At 38.1% G+C, this 22978-nt stretch overlaps 1 protein-coding gene across 1 annotated transcript in view; it reads left to right on the plus strand.

Annotated features, from left to right (window-relative positions):
* LOC104072656 (inactive dipeptidyl peptidase 10-like) overlaps positions 1 to 22540 on the plus strand; it is a gene marked incomplete at its 3' end in the record, with an annotated part of 52192 nt that extends 29652 nt beyond the window's left edge. The window contains exons 6-13 of the mRNA XM_009572180.1: positions 177 to 238; positions 3471 to 3568; positions 12519 to 12642; positions 14759 to 14797; positions 16118 to 16225; positions 20538 to 20629; positions 21656 to 21703; positions 22419 to 22540. Coding sequence (XP_009570475.1) covers positions 177 to 238; positions 3471 to 3568; positions 12519 to 12642; positions 14759 to 14797; positions 16118 to 16225; positions 20538 to 20629; positions 21656 to 21703; positions 22419 to 22540 — 693 coding nt within the window. The remainder of the gene's footprint in view (positions 1 to 176; positions 239 to 3470; positions 3569 to 12518; positions 12643 to 14758; positions 14798 to 16117; positions 16226 to 20537; positions 20630 to 21655; positions 21704 to 22418) is intronic.
* Between the last annotated feature and the right edge of the window lie 438 nt (positions 22541 to 22978).

The following is a 22978-nucleotide window of genomic DNA, read 5'->3' on the forward strand; positions in this document are numbered from 1 at the left end:
GTCTGTATCCAAAAGGAAAGCAGTATCCATATCCTAAGGTAAGATGAGTGTGAGTGCAGCCCCCACCTCCTCTTCCTTGTTTAGTGATAGTATTCAACTGTATGGAAGGAGTGTTTCTAGACAGTAACAGAGGCTGATGTTGCTTTTCAGGAAATATTAATTACATTTTTTTTCAGTAGACTATAACACCTTTTGCTGGAAAGAGTATCCAAAAGGAAAGCAGTATCCATATCCTAAGGTAAGATGAGTGTGAGTGCAGCCCCCACCTCCTCTTCCTTGTTTAGTGATAGTATTCAACTGTATGGAAGGAGTGTTTCTAGACAGTAACAGAGGCTGATGTTGCTTTTCAGGAAATATTAATTACATTTTTTTTCAGTAGACTATAACACCTTTTGCTGGAAAGAAACCATTGGGTGAGGGAGCAGTAGACAAACTAATTTGTAGTAATTTCATCATTGATATATGGCTTGGTAAAATCAATCCAGCATTTCTGAGAGAAGGGTAATATGTTTGAACAACTGCACAGAAAAAAAGATCCTGTCACAACTGCAGTGGAGTCATAGACTGTGTGCAGAGCGCAGGACATGTTCCATTGCAGTTATATAGATCTCAGTAAATTATGCTGTTATTAATAAATGTGACAGGCTGGCCTTGAATAAGGTAAGCCACAGTAAAATCTTTTCCTGGCCATCAAAATGAGAAAAAAAATATATAAAAAGTAGAGCTATCACTGTGTTTCAGAAGATTTAGAGCAGGGTTTTTAGATGCCTGCTGAAAAGTAAAAGAACAGCCCAGACAGGGATAATGTCTGAAATCGCTCCTCCTTTTCTGGGGATTTCCTGATTAGGTGCCTCCCTAGCTATCATTTTTGTTCTGAGCTCCAGCACTGGTATTACCTTCCAACTTACCAGTTTATCCATCCCTTGCGTGCAATTTCAAAGTGTCTGAGTTCCTTTCTGACAGGATATGTAGGTCCATGTATGTGGTACTCCTTTGACATTTCAAGGGAAGTTCATTGAGGGCTTCAGAAAATATTACTGTTACCCTATTCCTGCTATTGTTTTTTGGTGATGACCCTTTATTCTTGACGGTGGACAGTTAGCCTGTACCAGGTACTGTGAAACAACGCATGATATAAATGTAATGTATTTGTGCTATGAAATAATACTCTACAATAATAAAGTAACAGTATTTTCAAAGGTATACTTGCATTGGCAAAAGGCCTTGAGTGACAGAGCAGAGAAAAAATAAGGAATATTTTTAAAAGTCAGCTTTGTAAACAAGAAATGAGTAATTCCATTTCATTAGCAATTCAGCATAAAAGTGATACACAATACCACTTCAGTAATCTCGTTAATGAAAAAACATTATCTTTATTTAATGCCTCCATTTAATGCCAATTTAGGTACCCGTTAAACATCATTAATTGGTAACGAAGCTTGTAGTATAGCAACAGAGATGGAAAAAAAAGGTTTGGTCTTTATTATAGAATGAAACCATCGGAGAAAATTGTATCTATGATTAAAAAATAAAATTAAACCCATGTGTGTTTGTGAATACTGGAACATGTGCATCTGTGTACATGTCACGCACAGACTATATTCTTCAAAAAAAAATGTGAAAAAGGAAGTTTAAATTTTGTTACATACCTTGAGAACAAAGTAGGATTTCAATGTAAATAGTTCTTGCACTACTGAACAGATGTTTTGGGTATTATACAAAATTTATACTATTTAAATTGTCATGAGGAGACCCTGAGTGGTAGAGGAGTTGAGGCTGTTCACTGCTGAGGGAGAGATGTGGATGTGAGTTTTTCTACTCAGGTAGAAAAACCACCTTCAGCTGCCCGAGCCCACCACAGGCTGCGGGAGCGCTCGGTCTTCGCCCCACTGACCACAGCACCTCCCCAACTGCAGGGACAGACCTTGTTTCGAGCTAGAAGCCGCTGCTGTACAGCTGTAGCTCAGACCTACCACGCAGCAGCGTAGGGCACACCGTGGCTATTTGTAGCAGAGACTCTGCGGAGAGGTAGTGCTGTTCTTCTGCGCTTCTGTTCAGGGGCTAGCGCAGATCCGGCCATGCCCTCTGTGAAGGCGTGCCGTAGAGTGTCTCTCTACAGCTCATGCTCATGCCGGATAGTAATTACGCATGGCAGCCCTCCCAGTGAGATACTTGGATACCACTATGCAGTCAATGTAAGGTTCAAAAGATATAAGGAGACTGCAGTTGTGTCCTAAGGACTTGGTCAGTGTTTTTTTTCCACAGTTTTGCATTTGTGTAAGCTGTGTTCATGAAGGGGATGCCTTAGAAAGACCACATTTCTTTTGAGGCAAATGTAAAAGTTTTTATGGAGAAAAAAAAAAAAAAAAAAAAAAAGAATTCCAGGAGTCTTGTTAAATCCATTTTCAAATTTTTTTAGCACTAGTAAAAAATACATAAATACTACTTTCTTGTCCCCCATATCATTCAGACTATATTTTGAGATAAGTTCAATTCCTAAAGGGAGTTTAAATACCCCTGTGAAGAGCCAGATATACAACTCTGTAGTTTATTATAATTAAATCTGTAGAATCTGTGGTTTTACCTTGTCCTTCCAATATTAAACAGGAGTCAGCCCCATTGAGAGACACACTTTTTATTCGCCGTATCCCAAGGACGCTATATAGTGTTGTGTGACTCCTGTGATTTACATCAAAAAGAAGCTTGGGTATGATACGGCTAGGACAGGGAGATGGGACTAGTAGCATCTGCTTGCCAGCCCTGCAGAGCTTTGCCTTTTATTGCCAGTCCTTTCTCTTCATCTCAGGAACCTCCCTTAGTAATGAGCCATGTTACTGGGAGGAGGAGGAGTCCCACCTCCTTGTAGATCCTCAGGACTTATCACACTCTTCCCAGTGGATATGTATCAAACTGCCATTTTATTCCCCTTTAGCAACAAGAAGCATTTTGTTTCTCTTAGAGCTGGCCTGCCAAAGCAGCTGGGTCCAGAACAGGGCCAAAAATAGAGGTTTCCATCTCAGCAAGCCAGGGAAGGAAGACTGTGGAAAAAGGTAAAGAAAGAGGAGGAAGAGGAGGAATGTTATCTCAGATATAGGACAGCTTTTTGGAAGAAGGAACAATAGTGTGTGGAAAAGACTTTGCTGGAGGCTGGGTTTAACTGCTGGTTTAGGAACCGGCTCTGTTTTTGCAGCTGACTTTACTGAACTGGGCCAAACCACTTCTAGTGTTGGTCCCTTGCTCTGCACAGGAAGGTCTGCCATCGGTAAAGGCAGTGAGAGAATTCCTCAATTAATACTTCATATTTTTATCTGTGTAATTCATATGGCTCTGAAATTATTTTTTAAAGTTTAAGATTTTTAAATTGTAATAATTTCTCATTATTATAAAGATACTGAATTATGTTAATGAGTGATTCTATTTAGCTGTCACTGATTCAGTGCCTCTAAAGCTCTTATTTTCTTTTTTCAAAGGCAGGTCAAACAAACCCAACAATAAAGCTGTTTGTAGTTGATCTGTATGGACCAGCACATACACTGGAACTGATGCCACCTGACAGCTTTAAATCAAGGTATAGAATTTCATTGTTTTGAAACTCATGTTTAATTTAACCTGACTGTCTCTCAGGCTAATTGTTGCTTTTTTACATCAGCACACCACTTATCTTTGACCGGCATGCTCTTTATCTCAGTCCCCGTGGATGAACATAACAATGGTAAAATAAAATACAGCTGTATTGGATTGATGCTCCTCTTAAAAATCACAGGGATCTGGTATTTGCTCATGTTTGATGTCCTGAGAAGCTCCAATTTACTTGAAATATATGAAATTAAGAATCCTAAGCTATGGTCGAAGGGGCTGAACACCGCCCTGTTTCAGAGGTCGTTACTGCATTGACTCCCAGCCTTTCCTTACTGTGTGCCAACTTGTTGCTTTCAGTTTCTGAAATGAGATTGTAGAATATAGAAGCGTATTACAAATGCACAGAACACGTAATCAGGGTGTTCCCTCGTTTAGAGAGAAATATTCTGAACTTTTCAAATCCAACAGGTTACGGAAAGTTTCGTTTCTCATCACGGCTGACAGATGCAGTGAGGTGACAGAAGGTGAGATGCGATGCCACCGGGTCCCATAGACTAAGAAGGGCTGTGCTGTGTTTTTCAGGAGAAACTGCTTTGCAACCACTGACCTAATTTAACAGTCCCTTTGACTTTGGGGCTGAAGAAAGGAGGTCTGGCTGCTTAGCTGTTTAGCAGGTGAATCTCCTGCTAAAGTTACTACCTTAAGCTGAGGTCCCGATTACTTGTCCTCAATTTGAGGTGCCTTGAAACTTTTGTTTAAGGGCAAGAAAATTTTCATCCCTTCCCATATGCGTATTCCAGTTTGTAGAATTGCAGTTTTATTGATTAAATTCCGATTGTGGTTTCAGTGCACGTTAATGATCTTCTAAGCCTAAATTAGTACACAATGTAGGTAATAATACCAATAGAAGAGTTACCACAGTCCAGATCTGGCTGCAGTCTAAGAGCCCAGGAAGTGCAACTTCCTCTCATCACTCAGGGAATTTTCAGATGGGGAAAGACGTGGAAAGGATTGGCAACCATAAAGCTACCTCTAGCTAAAAAAACCCCTCTGACTATAGTTGCTGTTTTTGCAGTTCCTACAAAACCCAAAAGATTTTTTGGTAATTGTTCCCAAAACAATCAGAATGTTAACATGGGCACTGATTCACAACCATTGCAACCAATTCTAAGCTGGCGTAGTTCTCTTCTACACAAACTGAGGTACCCTAATTTAGTGCAGGAATAATTTAATGGTGAATTATGCCTTGCAGTTATTTATGTCAGCTGGAATACTTACTGATTGTGTTAGTGAAAGGAATGATTTTGTGCTTTTTGAAGTATTTTCTTTCTGTTGATGGGCCACTACTGAAAAACATAATAAAATCTTCTGCTGCTTGCTAAACCTTCATTAATTTAAGTGGTAGTGTAAGATCTGAAAGAGATTCCTTGCCATCAAGATTAGCATCTTAACTCTCTTAAACAGCATTAAAATTGTCCTTTAAATGTCAGAAGGCACGAAGAAGTGAAATGAGAAAGCAATGTGTAAATCCTCAACAAAAAAAAAAATCTTGAAAATGTTGTTCAGGTATTATGGTTTCACTCTAGATTTTTCAGATGCATTCTTCCTCCCCAGAAGATTGAAAGTAGAAGCAAAAGAATGAATATTGGTATCTTAAAACCTTTTTTGCATCTTGAAGTTGAAGGCTAGCAGTAGCTCAATTTGTGGAATTTCTTTTGTGAGCCTTAAGGGGCATCTTTGCCAGATTTTTGAGTCCTTGATATTGTTGCTGTTTAATTGCAGTAATATTCATGTTTAAAATTCTGTTTTGCTGCTGTATCAGAAGACAGAGTAAAACTACTTAAACCTGGAAAAAGTTAGTTTCATCTTAATTTTAGCTATTAAGGTATAATGTCTGTGCTATAAAATTTAGAAAAATTACATAGTTGTCAGCCAAGTACACTGTAAATCTTACATTCTGACTCTGGATTTGAGTAGCAGTCAGTCATCACACTGGTCATCAATCCGTATATATCCATATATCAATATATATACAGGTATGAAGAATAAGGTTTGAACAGGCCTTTCTAGAGTGGAAATCTTTGGAGTTTGTAATGGTTGGGAGGGTTTTTTTAAAGTATTAGCTTTTTTAATAAAAGTAGTAGCTACTTTTAGCAGTCAATTTTTTTTAGTACCTTACTAATCCATTCGTTATGGAGTCATTAGTAAATAGGTCATGGGAGTCTTTCAGAATTAAATGGAATGGGACACTACCATATATAGTTTTATGGATCTTTCAGGGCAGAAACATTTTGGAAATACATATTGTACAAGTCATAAGCAACTGCTATTACGGGAGATATTCACTCCTACACAGAGAAACCAAACAAATGGGTAGGGAAGGGGGCTTCTGTTATTTATAACCACAAAAAGTAACTTTCAGATTCTCAACTCTCCCCAAATTGTGTGCAGTGCAGGACCTCTGAAGACAGAAAACTGTTTCTCTGATTTTTAGAGCATCTGGGAACTAGATGTAAGATTGAGTAAATTCAATTGTTCTGCCTTCATTTACTTCTTGCAGTGATTCTATAAAGGTGCTTGGTAATATTTCCCAAGTTTTGTTCAGGTTATTCTGATATAAGGATAGCAATAACATTTGTAAATTTACTCCTGAAAGTTTTATTCTGTGGAAAAATTTACCATCTACTGTGCACTGTTAATGCCACAAAAAGACTAACAGTCTTCCTTTAAACATGTGGTTATATTCTGTGGAATTACTGTTTCCCCCTTGGTGTTTCCATTCCACATGTACAATTACATTATGTTTTCTTCAGAGGCAAACACAATTTTGTACTGCAGGGTTTTTTTCTCTTTAGTCCTAGCAAGCCAGTATACATGTAAGATGAAATATGTGTGCATTCGTACGCTGCTAGCTCCTGAAGTTCCAGTTGGAAAGCTTACACCTCCTGCTGCAAATCTTGAAAAAGTGATACGGTGTGCAAGCGGTCAGTTCAAACCACTGCACCTTAGGACACCTGAAGAATCCTTGTAACTGGTGATATTTAGACATAAGGTATTAATATGATATTAAGAAATTATGTAGGCTAATTTTTCAAACCCCATGCTCTCAAAAGTCTCAGCGTGGGGGTCATCCACTGTTTGCTTTCCCCATTCTCAGCCACAGTGAGCAAGCTGCATTGGCTCTACACTATTCCCAGCCACTGCTGATCAGGTAGTTTTATAAACGCACTGTAAGAAATGAAGTCAGTCCTTTTTCTGACTTTTTTCAATAATATTTAAATGCCTGAAAAAATGCTAGATGTCCACATTCTCATTTCATAATATACCTGCTTTTAAAGAGACTGAAATACATAGTCAGACCCTTCTGACTTTGTATGACAAATTTAAATCATTTTTATTGATTTTAATTAATCTTTTTTAATGAAACTGGAAACACTTAAGAAGTTGAGTTTGCATGAATTCAAATAATGCTCTTACAAGCTGCACTAATGTTTTTATCATCCATGCATTTCCAAATCAACAAAATCATTTGGATATTTATGTACTTCTAGTTTGAAATCACCTTTTGAATCTAGAAAGGTTGGGTTTATACTTCTGGCAGCCAGTTTGTCTGACCCTTGCTTTGGAATAGAAAGCTTATTTGATTCTAACTGGAAATGGGAAAGATGGGGGAGTGTGCTATTTGGTATTAAGAAAACTGGGGTTTACTTTCTGCTTTTCTTAGATGTGCTATGTCTAGTCACTTCTTTCACGCTTCTGCCCCTCCCCTCTTCTGTAACTTGGCAATAACACTACCTATCTCACAAGGTTAATGTAAAGGATTAATTCACTATCATACCTGATAGCAAATGGCTGTAATCTATTCAGCCAAAGCCTACAGGATAAAAATATATTCACATACTTTGTTTTATTGATGCTTTCCCACACAATGCCAAGGCATTTATTGATTATTCCCTTCCCTGTTCAGTGGGAAGAAATGCAAGTTCTGCACATGGGTCAGGATAAGCCCCTGGGTCGCAGGGGCTGGGACCCGCTGCCTGCCCAGCCGTCCTGCCGAGGGATTTGTGTGGGGCTGAATGGGAGATAACAGCGCACACTATTGTCACCAAGGCTGGACCCTGCTCTAGGAGGAGTGTGGCCAGCAGACTGAGAGAGGTTGCTCTGTCCATCACCTGTAAAGGCAGAGCATCACCCATACCAATTTGGGGATTCAGGGTGGATGATGAGAGTCCCTCAGTGGGCTACCAAGATGGTTGTGGCCAGGGCCCATGGCTGCGAGGAAATGGGGAGCAGAGCTTGTTAGCCTGGCTAGGATGGTGGCCACCAGCACCCATGGGAAGGGGAGCTAGAAAAGCTCCTTCCAACCAAATACCTGTGGCTTAGTCTCAAAAGAAAACTGCAGTACATCCATCAATGTATGCATAGATAAAGTCATGTATAGTATACCAAAATATTGACAAACTGTAGTTACCTTGGCTACCGTGCAGGTCATGTCTCAATTTGTGATGTTTTCCATGTGTGTTTCTGAGAATGACATTTTCTATTACTATCTGTAAATTCTCATATGCTTTTCAATACACAACAAAATAAATAATTCAAGAATATAGTAAATATTCTAGAGCATTGTGCATTGGGCAAGTTTCTGTTGTTTACCTTCTTAGATAACAACCTGCCAGCAAACTAGTAGAGTGAAATAGGTTGGCTTCCTTTAGCTGAACCTTGTTGTATTTATTGTCCAAATCCAAATTATTAATACGATCATCAAAAGTACAGTTCCTTTTTCCATTGCCATAAATGTTAAATGTCTTCCAGCTATTCTTATAAGCTGATTTCTTTCATAATCAGCTCACTGGCTTAAAGTTAGAGCAGATTTCTTCATTATAGTGAATGGTATGAAGTTGCAAAGTTTGACTCTTTTTCTTGAACAGTTTCTTATTTTAAATTTTAAAACTGTTTTTTTTCCTGTGAGGTTAGACTGTCTATTTCAAATCTAAGTATTTAATGTTCAAATTTAATTATGATTGTAACTATGCTTCCAGTGTAATGCAGTGCAAATCCCTTTCCTTTGTTCAGCTTATTGTCTCTGTTGACTTTGCTAAGCACTTACAATAGCAGCCAGCAAGATACACACATACGTATCTTTCTAGTTACAAGCATCCCAAAACTTACAAGTGGAACAAGACGTGCTGGACATTCTTGAGTGATGATAAATGTATTAGCAAACTGTTAAACTACTTCCATAGAACTGTGTATCAATTGACATAATCAAAGTAAAGGAAAACATTCTATAAGAAAGAAAGATTAAAAAACATTGGGTCTTCAAGCTTAGCAAAAGATGATAAACACCTTTGATATTTAACATGTTTTTTATCAGCAGTGAAAAACGAATCCAGATTTCATCAAGTTACAAATCTTTGGAAAAAAGTTAATTGCCATATGCTCAGGAAAGACATTTGCTTTCTTCATACCTACAGTTGGAAATTTTTTTCTCACTGAATATCCTCCATCCCCCTCAGTGTGCAGCACCTCCTCAGCACATATGAGATGTTCCAGCTCCTACTATTGAGCTGACTGTATACATGTCATGTTCCTGGTTCACAGACCTAAGGGAAAGCTGTACCTTCTTTATACTGATTACCTTATATAGTTGCCTTAGGCCAATTTGAAGCCAAGCAACAGATTTAAATACAAATGAGGAATCAGAAGTAGCTCTCTGTCTGGTCAAGGAGCTTGAAGCTCTTGTTTTTATGCATCGCCTGATTCAATCCAACTTAGAATAAAGTGAGTCATGTGCAAGCTCCTTCAATATTGACTGATCATGGGATGCTGTGGAAGGAGACTGCCTTTTCTGTGTTTTCAGTGTTTTCTGTCTGCTTTTATACAGACTAAAGAAGAAAGCAATCTCTTTGGAATTTAGAACAGAAAAAATCCTAGGACAGGTGAGAGGGAAGAAACTCTATAAAGATTAGACCATGAAATAGGGACTGGCTAAAAAACAAAAGGCAGGTCTATGAGGCAGGGATTGAATGAGGTTTTCTTGACAATCGGGGATTTCAGTGGGAACCCAGAGAGCTGGTGAGATGGTGAGGATAGAGGAGATGAGTATCAACAAAGGGGTTTTATGGTTCCCGTGATCGTCTTATAGTGGCCCTGCTGTGAGAGAAGGGATCAATAAGGAAAACCCTGGAACTACAAAATGTAGGAAAAAGGAAGTTAGGAGTGGGGTGGGGAGACACAGCTTGAATAAAACAAGCCACAGCAAGAGAGGGAAGTCTGCTCTTATTAGGCCAATTGAATGCTAAAACTGGATTCTGTCTCTGCCACGCAGCCTCTGTGTGATACAGTGAGTTTAAACTAACATTGCACAGGTGATCGGTAATTGTGTTTGTTACTCTTTGGACATGCAGTAAATTAATCCACAGTCTGGTTTAAGAAATGTTCCTGAACAAGGATGAAAGTTGTGCTCTGAACATGCAAAGTGCTGTAGAGCACCTGTTTAAATGGATATCAAATTGAGGATCTAAAATGAGTGTAAATTTTTATTTAATATCTTGCTTCAGTCCTTTGTCCAGAAAGCAATCATAGTCTTTCCTCTTTAAAGTGATGTTGTGAGGAAACTTAATGTACGTACAGATGCAGAGCGTCTAGTAATCCCAGGATATTTGTGTATTTGGGTCTGCAGGGAAAGTGAGAGTGCTTATTTTCATTACTAGAACAATAAATTAGTTGCAAAAATATCCTGATAAGTTTGGAGACACAAACTGATAGCAGCTTCCTTGGAACTAAAACAGTTTTTGCCCTGCAGGCTTCTCTTCTTTTATTCAACTGTATCAGCCAGTCTAATAAAACATATGATTTTCTTCTACAAACTTCGACTTGGTTATATCTGTTGACCTGCAACAACACTACTCTGTATGTGTGTATGTGCACTGTATACATGAAACAATAGATTAACTGCAAAACTGTGAATTGCAAAGGAACATTACCTGGAGACAGTATTTAATTTCAGAATGGTGTGTGTTTCTGCATATATGAATATACACTGTACTACGCTCCTGATAAACAAGTTATAATGTAGTGAAGTTTGAACATATTTTTATGCGTAGTTGATGAAAGGGGGAAAAAAAGGAATTTTAAAATGATCTTTTGCTTTCACTTCAGTGATCAAGGAGTTTATGTCAGTGATGGAAGATGATGTTGTGGTTTGATTTGGGCTATTAATTACTATGTCAGCTGGATTCTGAATGATTAAATCCCCTGTTTCCATCCCTTGCTGAAGAGTTTTTCAAATGGAACAGCTCAGGCTCTTTTTGTAGAAATTGGTTCTGGGATAATTTGGGCTTTGTTGTCAGTGGATGCTGTCTTACCTTGGTGTCTAAGTACCGGTAGAGGGAGGCAGTCTGTATACACATGTTTTGAACATTTCCTTTTGGCTACTTTTGGGCTTCTGTGTGCAGTTGCAGTGGTTTTGGACGGCCTTATGAAGGCACGACTGCAGAGGGAGAAGTTTTCAGCTCTCGTTTCTTGAGTTCTGCTATGGGGAACCAGTTACCTGAGATTTGGTGTTGCACTCTTTGGTTGGTTTGTTAGATCATTGCATTGTTGGCTGTGTCACCTGGTCTCGTGTTAGATCTTGTGTTATTTTTGGCATACATATTTGCTCCTCAGTAAGTTAAAAAGCTTTTTAAACAGAAAAACCATAAGTATTAGACTCAGAATATACCTGAAGTCACCATTTCTAGTCATCATTCTGGTATCCACATGTGAAAATCTCTCTCTTACTAACTCAAATGTAAAAGCCAAAAGAAAGTTGGGCATATTGGGTTGTTGAGCAATGTTCTTCAAATATAGCACCAGGCCGAGGCTGGGTGAAGCTGCGGTGAGTTGCTGTCTCCTGCATCTCCTGTGTGCAGCATCAGAGTTGTACACAACTTTGCTGTTGGTGCTGCTTAGCCTCTTTGATCTCGTAAGAAGGCTTTTGAATGTATAATTAAATATGTGTTGTCAAAGAGTAGTGAGTTCTCCATCAGTATTAGATTAAAAGCCTAATCATATGCAAGCTAAGACCCTTGTCTTAAAGCGGGGCTGAGTTTCCAGACAAGTTCGCTCCACTGTTGCACATAACTCAGCTGGACTGTGAAAGCTGCCAGCTGCCACGAGTAGAGAAGTGAAGCAAACAGCCTGGCTGGGATGACAAGCTGCAACAGGTCTTCCTCTGTAACATCCCCAGCCTGACAGCCTAACAGGATTTTGGGAGGAGGGAGGCAGATACTCCATACCATTAGTCTGTGCCTAGGAAGCCTCCCCTGCTCAGGGTTGTTGAAGGACAGACAATTTGTCTGATGTTATGAGCTATTTGTTAAAAGGAAAGCTGACACGCACTGATACTGGGTGTGACTCCCCTTTATGCAGAAGTCCCATTAGGAAATACTTGATATTTTAGAACAAGTGACGTTTTAAAGTGGTCTCGCCTGCCCTCTAGCATTACAGACCTTTTTGTTTGTTTGGCCGTAGGGCTGGATTCTTTTGCAAAACTGTGTGTCTTCTGAAGGTATTTTGGTATGGGAAAATACTGGCTTCTGTTGGAATTTAGTGTTCGTTTTTAAGCTGGCTGGCCAGTACATGGTTCATGTGCGTTTGCAAACAGATGTTTCACAGGTATATACTTCGCATTTGGTAAAGTTTATATATTACAAATGGCTGAGAAGGAGATGCTAACGGAGTACAGATTTCCCAGGGGAACAGTGCACTAGGACTGAGCCTTCTCACTTGTAGGAACACAGATGCTGGGCATTTGGGGTTATTTTCTCCATCCCTCAGTACTCATACTGTTGTGCAGTACAAATCCAGCATTTGATGAACTGTATATTTTTTAAACAAAAAATGTCTAATCTGAAATAGGAATGATCTGAACATTGTATTTTCAAATGTTTACTTAGGGAATATTACATCACCATGGTGAAATGGGTAAGCAACACCAAAGCTGTGGTGAGATGGTTAAACAGGCCTCAGAATATCTCCATCCTTACGGTTTGTGAAACCACAACTGGGGCTTGCAGCAGGGTAAGTCAGTTTTTTTCCTAAGCTCTCTTTTCAAGGTTTCTTGCTACATTTTGTTTTCATATTCAGAAAAAGATTTTTTGGAAATCAGTTTGCAGATGCAGTAGTTGCAAGCTGAATGTAATTAGTCAACAGGGAGGAAATAGATGTGAGAAAATTCCAAATCTGGTGAAATGATTTCATGCAATTAGCAACTTTGAGTGACATTTTCAGAATTACTAAGCTTTGTTCATTCATTAACTTCAGTGGAAACTGCAGTTGCTGAACAGCATGTACTTTGGATATCGCTAGCACAATGACAAGTTTGGCTTCCATCAGATATTTTCAGCTGCCTAGTTTCTCCTCTCTCCCCCTACAGAGTTTCATTTCAGATCTTTCTGTCTCTCACAGCTTACATATGTTTAAGGAAAAGGTGTAAAATTCTGATAATTCCTGCAAATTTGATAGCAGAAGTAAATAACTTCAGAAAAAAATAAAATTGAAAGGCAACAGGGGTATTTCATTTTGAATGCAAGCCAAACTGAAATACAGTTTTCTATTTGAATCCAGCCACATCCCATCCGTTGACCCAGACTTTGACTTCGGACACTGCTGCATTACATCTCTCCATTTTCACAGTCAATCTTGCATCTTGAATGCAGTTGGCCACTTTCCCATTCTGAGTCACCATCTCTTTCCAGAACCAGCTAAAAGTATAAATATTTTCTATATGTGCTAATATCAGTACAACAGATGCTCCAAAACAGAGGGTATAATTTGGCAGTGTAAATGGTTATGAGTGATTAATGTAGGTCTGTTTGGCCTCTGAGTCAAAAGGCTCCCATCAGTGTCTGCTACTGAAGTCAGTCATGTTAAAGTGTTAGGGATTATTTCCGAGCTTTTCTGCTTCTTTTGCTACATAGTGCGGGTTGCTTTTCCTGACTCAGAAACTGCGAATAAGTCCCCAAACTATGGGTTAAGATTGTGAACATGGAGATTTGTTGATTGGGTAGCTTTTTACCTGGTTCCTGCAAGCCTTGTGCCCTTTTATTAAGAAAGTCGGTCGGGAACCACTGTGAGTAGTCGCTTCTGAAAGGAAACCCTGGTGTGCTCCAAGGTCAGTTGGACTTGTCTGAAGTAGGTGTCCAGGGAGCTGTAATCCAGGACATAATATAAGAGAGAAAGATTGAGAAAGAAGAAATAAAGTGCAGCGAAGGACCTTATAGGTGGGTGAGGAAGGATAGCCATGCTCACTGCAGTGAGCACAGCTCAGGCAGGGCTTGTGCTTGTAACCTTGGACAGTTCCTCCGCTGGGATAAGGTGATGCTCTTGAATTCAGTAATGGATGAGGAAAGACCATATTGTGAGAATTGAACATTGTATCAGACCATTTGATTTCAACTGTAAGCCTATGGTTTGTTTGTTTTTTTTTTTTTAGCATTTTGCACATGTTCTCAATTCCAAAAAGTACTGTGTAAAACCAGCTGCTACAGTAGCTTCAGATTTTTCATTTTTCAGGCCATATATGTACAGATGCTTCTATAGCTAATAAATTTTCATGACTTCAGTGTGACTGTGACTATTTACAACAGTTGACTTATATTCTATATTTTTTCCCAACAATGTGTGCATGGTATTTGGGTTTTTTTAAAGATGGCATGATGTGAAATATGAGTGTGACCAATAAAAACCAATCATTTGCATTTTTTTTTTCCTCTTCGCTAATGCCACACTACAACCCATTAAAGCAAGGGATTGTGATTTGAAAAGGTCTCACACTTTGAGCTTGATGCTGGCTGTTTGCCCGGTGTTGATGAAGGACCTAAAATATCCAGTTGTCAGATGATGCCTAGAGGTAAAAAACAAATAGAGCTGCCTGTGTAAAGCTTCTTGATAGCTAATCAGAAAGGACTGAAAAAGGCATTCTTAGGTCCCCTGTGGTGTTCTACCAAAAACTCTGAATAAAGCAGTTGACTTTGTAATTAAATTATTGTTTGTTTCAATGTAAGTGCCAATGAAGAGATGTGAAGATTGTAACACAGTAGAAAAAAACCCGCAAAATAGGTAAAGACCTTTTGCTGAATGTGGGAAATATTTTTGATCTATAGCTATTCCATAAAAGCAATTTTTTCTTTTTTAGAAATATGAAATGCAGTCAGATCTGTGGCTTCCTAAACAGGTATAGTATAAATGCTATTTCTGGGTGTATAATTGCTTAGTTGTCATTTTTATTTAATTATATGTTCTTTTATAAGCTATTAAAATCCATTCCTTTTAAAATTGAATACTTTTCAGGATCCTAAATTAATTTAACAGTTGAGGATTATAGCAGTGTCTGTGTAAACATTCAGATGGCAGCTTGTTTCTCTGGTAGTGGGAATCCTGTCACTTAGCGTCACACAGAGGACATTTCACTATCTAGCTGACCACGTCAGTGGTGGAAAGAGATACGCACTTCCAGAGAGCAATTCAGCCCTTCGAACTGTGACACCTGTCTGGGTTTTGGAGGCAATGTTCCCTTCAGTTTCCAATCTCTGCATTCAGTTAAGTAAGCACTTAGATGACCAGCTGATTAACTACCTAACTTGTGGATGGTGAAAGATAGATCAGGCGAATCCCATTCCAAGCATGTCCTATATGTTGTGCTAATTTTTTTCTGATTAAAAAATAACGTCACCAAATTAAACCCAAAGGAGTTCAAAGATTAGAGGTCATACGGGCTATAATTGGAATGCATAAGAATATTTCTAAATTCATACCCAGAACAATATGTTGAACTAATATGTCAGCAAATGATTCCATTTTCATAGCTTCAGAAGAGCTATCCAATAAATGGATGAAACACATTCTATTTAAAATACATTTCAGGCTTCATTTTGCAATGTGCAAATGAGAAATCATTTTAAAAAATCTGTGCTTTTATAGCAAGCCGTTTTCCTTTAATATTTCTGTGTCAAGTTAGACATAGAGAGATGATATCACATCAGGCTACGATTTATGGTAAGACCATGATTCAGAATATCAATTCATTGTGCTTATTTTTTCCATAGAACTTTATCAAAATCAGTGAGTGTTAAGCATGTACTTAGTAATGTTTTGCTGAGTCCAGACCATGGAAACCTTTGTTCTCCTCATCACAAGTAGGACTTATCTCTTGTCATTAATTGTATGTCTGTAAAGGAATGTATCCTGGAAAGTCCCGCTGCATTAGGGATCAGACTACCAGACCGTTCATTGGGAGGGAGAGTTTTGCAAGGGCTGTAACCCATGCTTAAGGACAAGATTGCACAATGGTAACTACTGGCATGAACTACATTTACCTTTAGCCACCACATTTTTGTTAATCTTAGCAGAATACATTTAAAATCTAAGGATTTTTCTCCAGTTTTCTTATGAGCACAGCAACTACCAAAACCAAGGAGACAGAAAACCTAAGCTGATGTTTTGTTAAGAAGTTTAATGGAAAGTATGACAAACTAACACAATCTTACATTTACAGAATGAAGAACCAGTTTTCTCCAAGGATGGCAGTAAGTTCTTCATGACTGTCCCAGTGAAGCAGGGAGGCCGGGGCGAATTTCACCACATAGCTATGTTTATTGTTCAGGTAAGGTTTTGGTTCAGGCTATTTTTAATATCCTAGTGGTCATCTAGGACTTTTACTGAGGACACATGACCCAAGCAAAGGCTTGCACTTCAGTAGAGTCTGAACACTTGTGTGGTGGTCATTTGTCCTCTTCAGGTTGTCACTTGGTGCAGAGGGACATATTTATAACTTCTTGCAGAATAAGTGGAGCTCACTCTCTTTTCTTAGACCTCTGCTGTGGTGGCATGTAAGGTCTGTAAATGAAAGGTATTTCCAAAGTACTCTCTCTGAAAGATTTCATGTTTTCTTTGTACCTTTATAGACAAGCAGAGATGTTTTCTTGTTAAACCCTTCTGTCAATAATAAAGTTTTATAGCCACAGAAATTCAAGAGACCTGCAGAAACACTCATTTTACCCTCTTTATATACACTATAGATGCATAAGTATAATTTGAAATGTCAATTCAGAATATTCATAATTCTGGTCTTACACATGACAGTAAAGGGAGACAATACCCAAAGTTAAAATTTTGTGAAAATTAGGATTCTTTTATTACCCTTTGCAACATCTTCCAGTGGCTTCCATTTCCCAGGGTCATTGCTTTTTCCAAAGAAGAATCTGAAAGAAGATAAATTTGCACTACGACTTTGAAGGTCACCGGTATGAAGTTGTGATGAACTAATAAAGGAAATTATGCCCTGGAACGGAACACTCCAAGGCATCTATTTAAATCAGCAGAGCATTAATCCAGGTACTTTAGCAGAGCCATATGACATAGGAAGGATTATCAAGGTACCCAAAACATCAAAATAGCAGACTTGGCACCAGGCAACTCTATTATCTCCCTTTATGACAGTGTTCTGGTATGAACATTATTAAGTCTGAAATATGTTCACAGTGTACTGCAGACAGAAAAAGAGCAAAAGAACTTCAATGAAAATTTAACCTGAAGAATCAAGAACAAGATACTCATTCACTACAGTAAATATATCAAGAAAGAATCAGACAAGAAAAAAGGGATCAAAGACATGTCAAATTCTATCTTCTAAAGAAAACAGTAACTCAGATGACGATCTGGTAAAGGTGTATTAATATAGTAACCACACAAAAATTCACACTGGAACAAAACCATTTAGTCAATGAAGTCTTATTTTGGTTTCTTTCCCAATATGAATAAGTATCTTTAAAATTCGTGAAATAAGAATGACGTAGATCTGAAAATTAACTTGGAGCATTCCCAAGGATGTTACAGATGCAATCAAATTTACCTTAAACCTGTAGGCTCTGACATTTTTCACTATTAAAGAGCCCAGGAAACTTGATCCTAATTCAGGAAAATATTAAGCAAAAGACTAAGCCCACTCTTACTCAATAAGATAATTAAATATATACCTACTTTTAAATATATATTTTAATCCCACCAGAATAATGTTTAAAGTCAATCTTATGATTAAGAGTTTAGTATTCTATCCTTTTTAGGCAGAATTATAGCCCTGCATACTGTACAGCTCCAAAAATCCAAAATATTTCTATTTTGACCGCCATCACCATGAATAAACAAGTCTGAATGGTATCACCAATGACAAATTTGGCTTTAAGTATGTAGCTACTCCTGAGAAGAAGAAGAAATGTGATATTCCATGTATCAACCATTATTCATCCATAAGCAACATTCTGCGTGGTAATGGGGCTGATACAGAGCAATAAAGGACAGGAAATGTGTTTATATGATGTGTTTTACACACTGCATTAATCTGATTGTCCATTATTTCTAAAGCAAACATGGAGGCATAAAAATTATATTAACCGTTGCACATAAAGTCTTTTGTCACATCAGATGTTTGTCACACCTTGTGAGAGCCACAGCGGCATAACAGGTGCCCTGCAGGATTTAAAGCAGTCGGCCGGTACCCAGATGATCACAGCTTTTTCATGATGGAGCTCGGATAACGTTGGAATTTGGCATTCAGATTCTCGTTACTTCTCTGTACTACTCAATACAGATATCAGCTCATTAACAGAAATCAGCCTCCAAGGGCAGGAAAGTTAAAACACAGAACCAACGTGAACATACAGAGACAAAGAAGTAAATTTTAATGGCTCGCTTTAGATATATTTAATCACTGAGGCTTATTTGTCAATCTTGCAACAAGTGCTGACAAATTATAGTCTTTCTTGGGCTGCATTTCTTTGACTGTACTTTAGAAAAGCGTGTGTCAATGATATAATCAAAGCAGGTTAGCAGAAGCATCTAATTAAATCTTCTTGCGAGGGGAGGTTACTGTTTAAAGGGTTACTGTCTATCATATATTATTTACTATGTGAATGTAGAGGGCTAGATGTGTGTTTTATTGTTTTCAAATGCTTTTTGTAACGTATGAAATATTTAAAAGAACCTAATCTCAAAATGGGATTGAATCATGTTATGTATCTAGAAAATTCTTACTTGGGGTTTTGCAACTCTAGAAAGTCTCTTTTTTCCAACCACAAAATAACAATTATAAATTAACTTTAATGGATCAAGGCAAGAACTTCCTGCAAGCTTCATAAATTATGTATTACGGCTGTAACCTTGAAAAATAACCATGTTTATTAACGCTTGGCTGGGCTTTTTATTGCTGTTTCTTGTTAGATTCTGTGATCTCAATTTTAAAATATCTCTTTCAATAGTTGCAGCTTCTCTCTCTCTAGAGAAGAAATAGTCACTTGTAATAAATCACTAATTTATATTTTAATCATTCCTGGAGACAGCACTGAATATGAGAACCTTCCTGAACAAAGGAACCATCATCATAAACATATGTACAGCACCTAGCACAACGTCCTGATCTCAGTTGGTCCTTGCAAGACTTGTCATAAAGTTACTACATCATTTTTTCTTTGTGGATCTGTTAGAAAACAGATCAGTTCTAAGGGACTTGTTTCTGCCTTGTCCTTTCCAGACATGTCTCATAGGTGTCCTTGAGCATTTTCTGCTTTCTAGTTATTGCTGCTGTTGACGTAGAGCTCAGAGTTTATAAGATACGGTTCAGAAATACAGGGATTAAAAAAACCCACTCTTTGCCTTTATGACTTTTTGGAGGACACATAACCACTGAGGCCACTGTGGTTAGGTATGGGCTGGTGCTCTGGATTCACAGGGTGCAATGCCACAAAGCACCATTAAATCCTCCCTCTGACCTCCTTTGTAACTCCAGCTGCGAGGTTTCACCCACTAAAGCTGAAATATAAGCTGAAGTATCACTTCCTTTCTTTACAACATTTGTCTTGAATTTGAAAACTAGGCATGTTTCTATCCAGGCCAAGCATCATAGCCCTAGTACAGAAAAAAACACTCTTCAAGTATGTTCATGGTTGAAGTTTTAATCTTCAGAAGCCTAAGCAAGAATTTTACCTTTTGCACTAGGAAGCACTCTCGAATGAGCTTCTCACTCTTCAGGTTTATTGTTTTTAACCTGTGTTTGATGAGGAGTCTGCTGCAGCTTCCAGCCAAAGAGTTTGGTTTTACCTCAGGGTAGATATGCATTGCATCCTGATGTTTCCTAATTCAGTTCCTGGTGCATTGGCTGAGAAAGCTGCCATCCCTTTCTTTGAGAGAGGTTTTGAATTTCCCCTTGTAGCAGTTATTCTCCTAGGGTTGCACTGGGGTAGAAACAATTTATGAGAGGGAGCAAGGGGTGCTCCCCAACTTATAAGCATTTGGTTCAGTTGCCAAAATTGGGAGGCTACTCTTAGACTCTCCTTAGAGACCCTGGATAAAGAGAGGCTTCTCCAGAGTGCGTGGTGGAGCAGGGGCTTTAACTAGGTTTAGATCCTGTGAACTTCTGTGTCTGAGTTGGTGTGGTGCATTTTTCGTAGAGGTTTGCCCGCCTTCTCTGATGAGGGTTGTGTTGGTGTCCTGTCTTGGCGCAGCATCTCTGCGGTAATCTTGGCTCAGTACAAGCATGTGATAAACGTGAAAGTTTTGTGCAGAGTTTTGGTTACAGGGGTCTGAGTTAGATTCCCCTGCTATGCCCCCGTAAAGGAAAAGAGACAGTAAGAGAAACAAAACTTGAAGTATAGGACTTGTATTTTCTGTTGGCATGTGGGCAACTGAAAGAAAAATTATGATGGAAACTGAGATGATTTTAATTACTTTGAAAAGTTTATATATGGAGGGAAAGGATACTTGAAGTTCAGGCCTGTCAAAATGTGAGGTTTGTGATTTAAAGATGTTATGTTGCACATTAAAGTTTAAAAAGATGTAATCAGTAATGACATGCAGACAATCCTGCTAGGCAAAGAAAAATGTAACAAGCAAGGTGAAAGTTAATATTTTCCATGTCTCTCCAGGCTAAAAGTGAACAAATCAGCGTGAGACACCTGACATCAGGAAACTGGGAAGTTATCAAAATCCTGGCATATGATGAAAATACTCAAAAGATGTAAGCACTATTCTCTTTGTCTGTTTATGAAAATATCTGAGTTATTAAACTGGAACCCATTTAACTGGAAATAGTGTATCTGAAATTAAGTTACAATATTTCTTTCATTTTTGAGCATTACCATAAATTTTACACTCCCAAGTACATAAAATGTAGTTGTCAGACAATTTATCTGCCAGTGTATTACTGCCTGTGTTTTTATGCAGAGGGAAAAGGAGCATACCGTGGCATCAGTTGACTCACTGAATTTTTTAAATAAAAGAAATCAACACACAATACAGCAGTAATAATATTTTGGTGGCCCTTTCCTGGATTCCAGAAAAGAAATCATAGTAAATTTTCAGTTGATAAAAATCCCCAAATCTTCAGTTTTCATGCTTGCTTGGTTACTGCATGAGATCTCTGGACTTTGTTTGGGGATCTGATTCAATCTCATAAATTCAAATTATATAGGGCCATTATCCAAAACCCTGATTTTCACCCAGATCACTCAGAGAGTTTCCACCCTCGTGACCTTGTCTGTAAACCATTGCCTAGGGTGCTAGCTTCTGTCTCTAGATAGAAGAAAAAGTTGTTCAACAGCTCAAAAAGGCTTTCGGGTATCATAATGCCTATTGTAATTTATGATATAATTTCATTGTGACCTTTTTCTACGCCTTGGATTTATATTGCAAACTCTTGGAGTGAAGGAGAAACTTTCTCTTCTGTATTTGTAATATGCAGAAAGGGATCCTGGTTGCTACTGGAGCTCGGGGGCTTTACAGGAATTAAATAGAACCCATGAAATACTGTGTTCATCACTGTTTTAATAGGAAATCATATAGCACCTGAAATAACTACTCTGTATACTGGGTCTAAGTTTAATCATGGAGCCTAGGTTTATATATAAGTATTTGATCTTCATGTATATTTGGGAATTTTTAATTTTAAAAAATGTTATTTATGACATCTCTCACTTCTCTAAACACCACCCAAATCAGTTAGTTTACCAAACTGAGTTTAACTTTGTTCATCTTTTGGGCACAGTTTTTTCTTAAGCACTGAAGAATCCCCAAGAGGAAGACAGCTACATAGGTAAGAAGTACATGGGGCTGTGTTAACAGCTTCTTCATCCCAAGCCGTAAGTGCTATGATGACGTTCTGTGAGCTTAATTGCTGCTTTGGGGCTTGGGTAATCATTTACATTATGTAAAAATGAGTACACTTGAGCTGTAACAAGGAAAGAATCACAGTTTTTCAAAACTAAAAGTGCCAATGATGTTTTACATTTTTTAAAAACGGAAAAGACTTTAACACAAAATGTTTTTACCACTTATGTCTTCACTAGTCCTTTATAAGCATCTAAAAAGCTAAACCTAAATGCAAGCATGTAACATGACTGTATTTTTTAAAAGTAAGGAAAATCTTCTAAATAAAAATAATATTTATGGGGTCTAATAATGCAATTTAAAGTGCATGGGCAAAGCATCTCCTCCTTACACAAACCTCAGTGCTTAAATCTGAAGTTAATGAGGCTTTTCATGGTGTCCTACTAACATTGTTACCCTGCAGCACTGCTAATTATTGGAACTCCAGTCCTGCTTTGGGCAGGTTTTGGATCCTGTCCACATTCCCCAGTTCACAGAACAGTAGTCCACTGAGTCATCTGAAAACAGTTTGCATCAAAAAAAGACAGTGATCTTTTGGCAAGTTTAGGGACTGAAACAAATTTTATCACTCTGATGAGCTAATTCTTGGTTTATTGTATTTTATTCCAATGGAAAATGTTTCTGATCAATTTTTTCCCCAGTGTATCAACAGTGGGATCTTTGAATCGTCAGTGTCTCTCATGCGACTTCTTGAAAGACCAGTGCACATACTTCAGTGCAAAGTTTAGCCCCATGAATAGGCATTTTTTACTGCACTGTAAAGGTAAGTCAAATGCACAGCGTGTAATAGTACTGTGTTTGCTTCTGAATTAATGTATTCCCTTAAGAGGTGCATTAGGCTGGAGCCTAACATTTAGCTCTGTAGTTCTGTACAGAACTTAGTGCAAGACTGTAAGTAAAGATGTTCTGTGTAAAAGCTAAATAACAAGGGATATCAGAAAGCTGCTCCAATCCTAACCCTTCAGTCCTGGTAAAGGCCGTTGACTTTTAAATTTACCCTGAATAAAAATCCTTCACCAAAAAATGTGGAATTTGTAGTGACGGTACTTGGTTTGTAACAGCTTCATTATAGTATGTATTGGGATTGATCTTATGCAACTATGCCTAGTTAAAAAATGAGGGCCTGCTTTCTGTAATGCTGTGTCTCTATGTGCGTATAAATGTATGTGTACAGTATATAGAATCATAGAATCATAGAATC

This window comes from Fulmarus glacialis, unplaced genomic scaffold, assembly GCF_000690835.1.
Source record: "Fulmarus glacialis isolate BGI_N327 unplaced genomic scaffold, ASM69083v1 scaffold27332, whole genome shotgun sequence".
Classification (NCBI taxonomy): Eukaryota; Metazoa; Chordata; class Aves; order Procellariiformes; family Procellariidae; genus Fulmarus; species Fulmarus glacialis.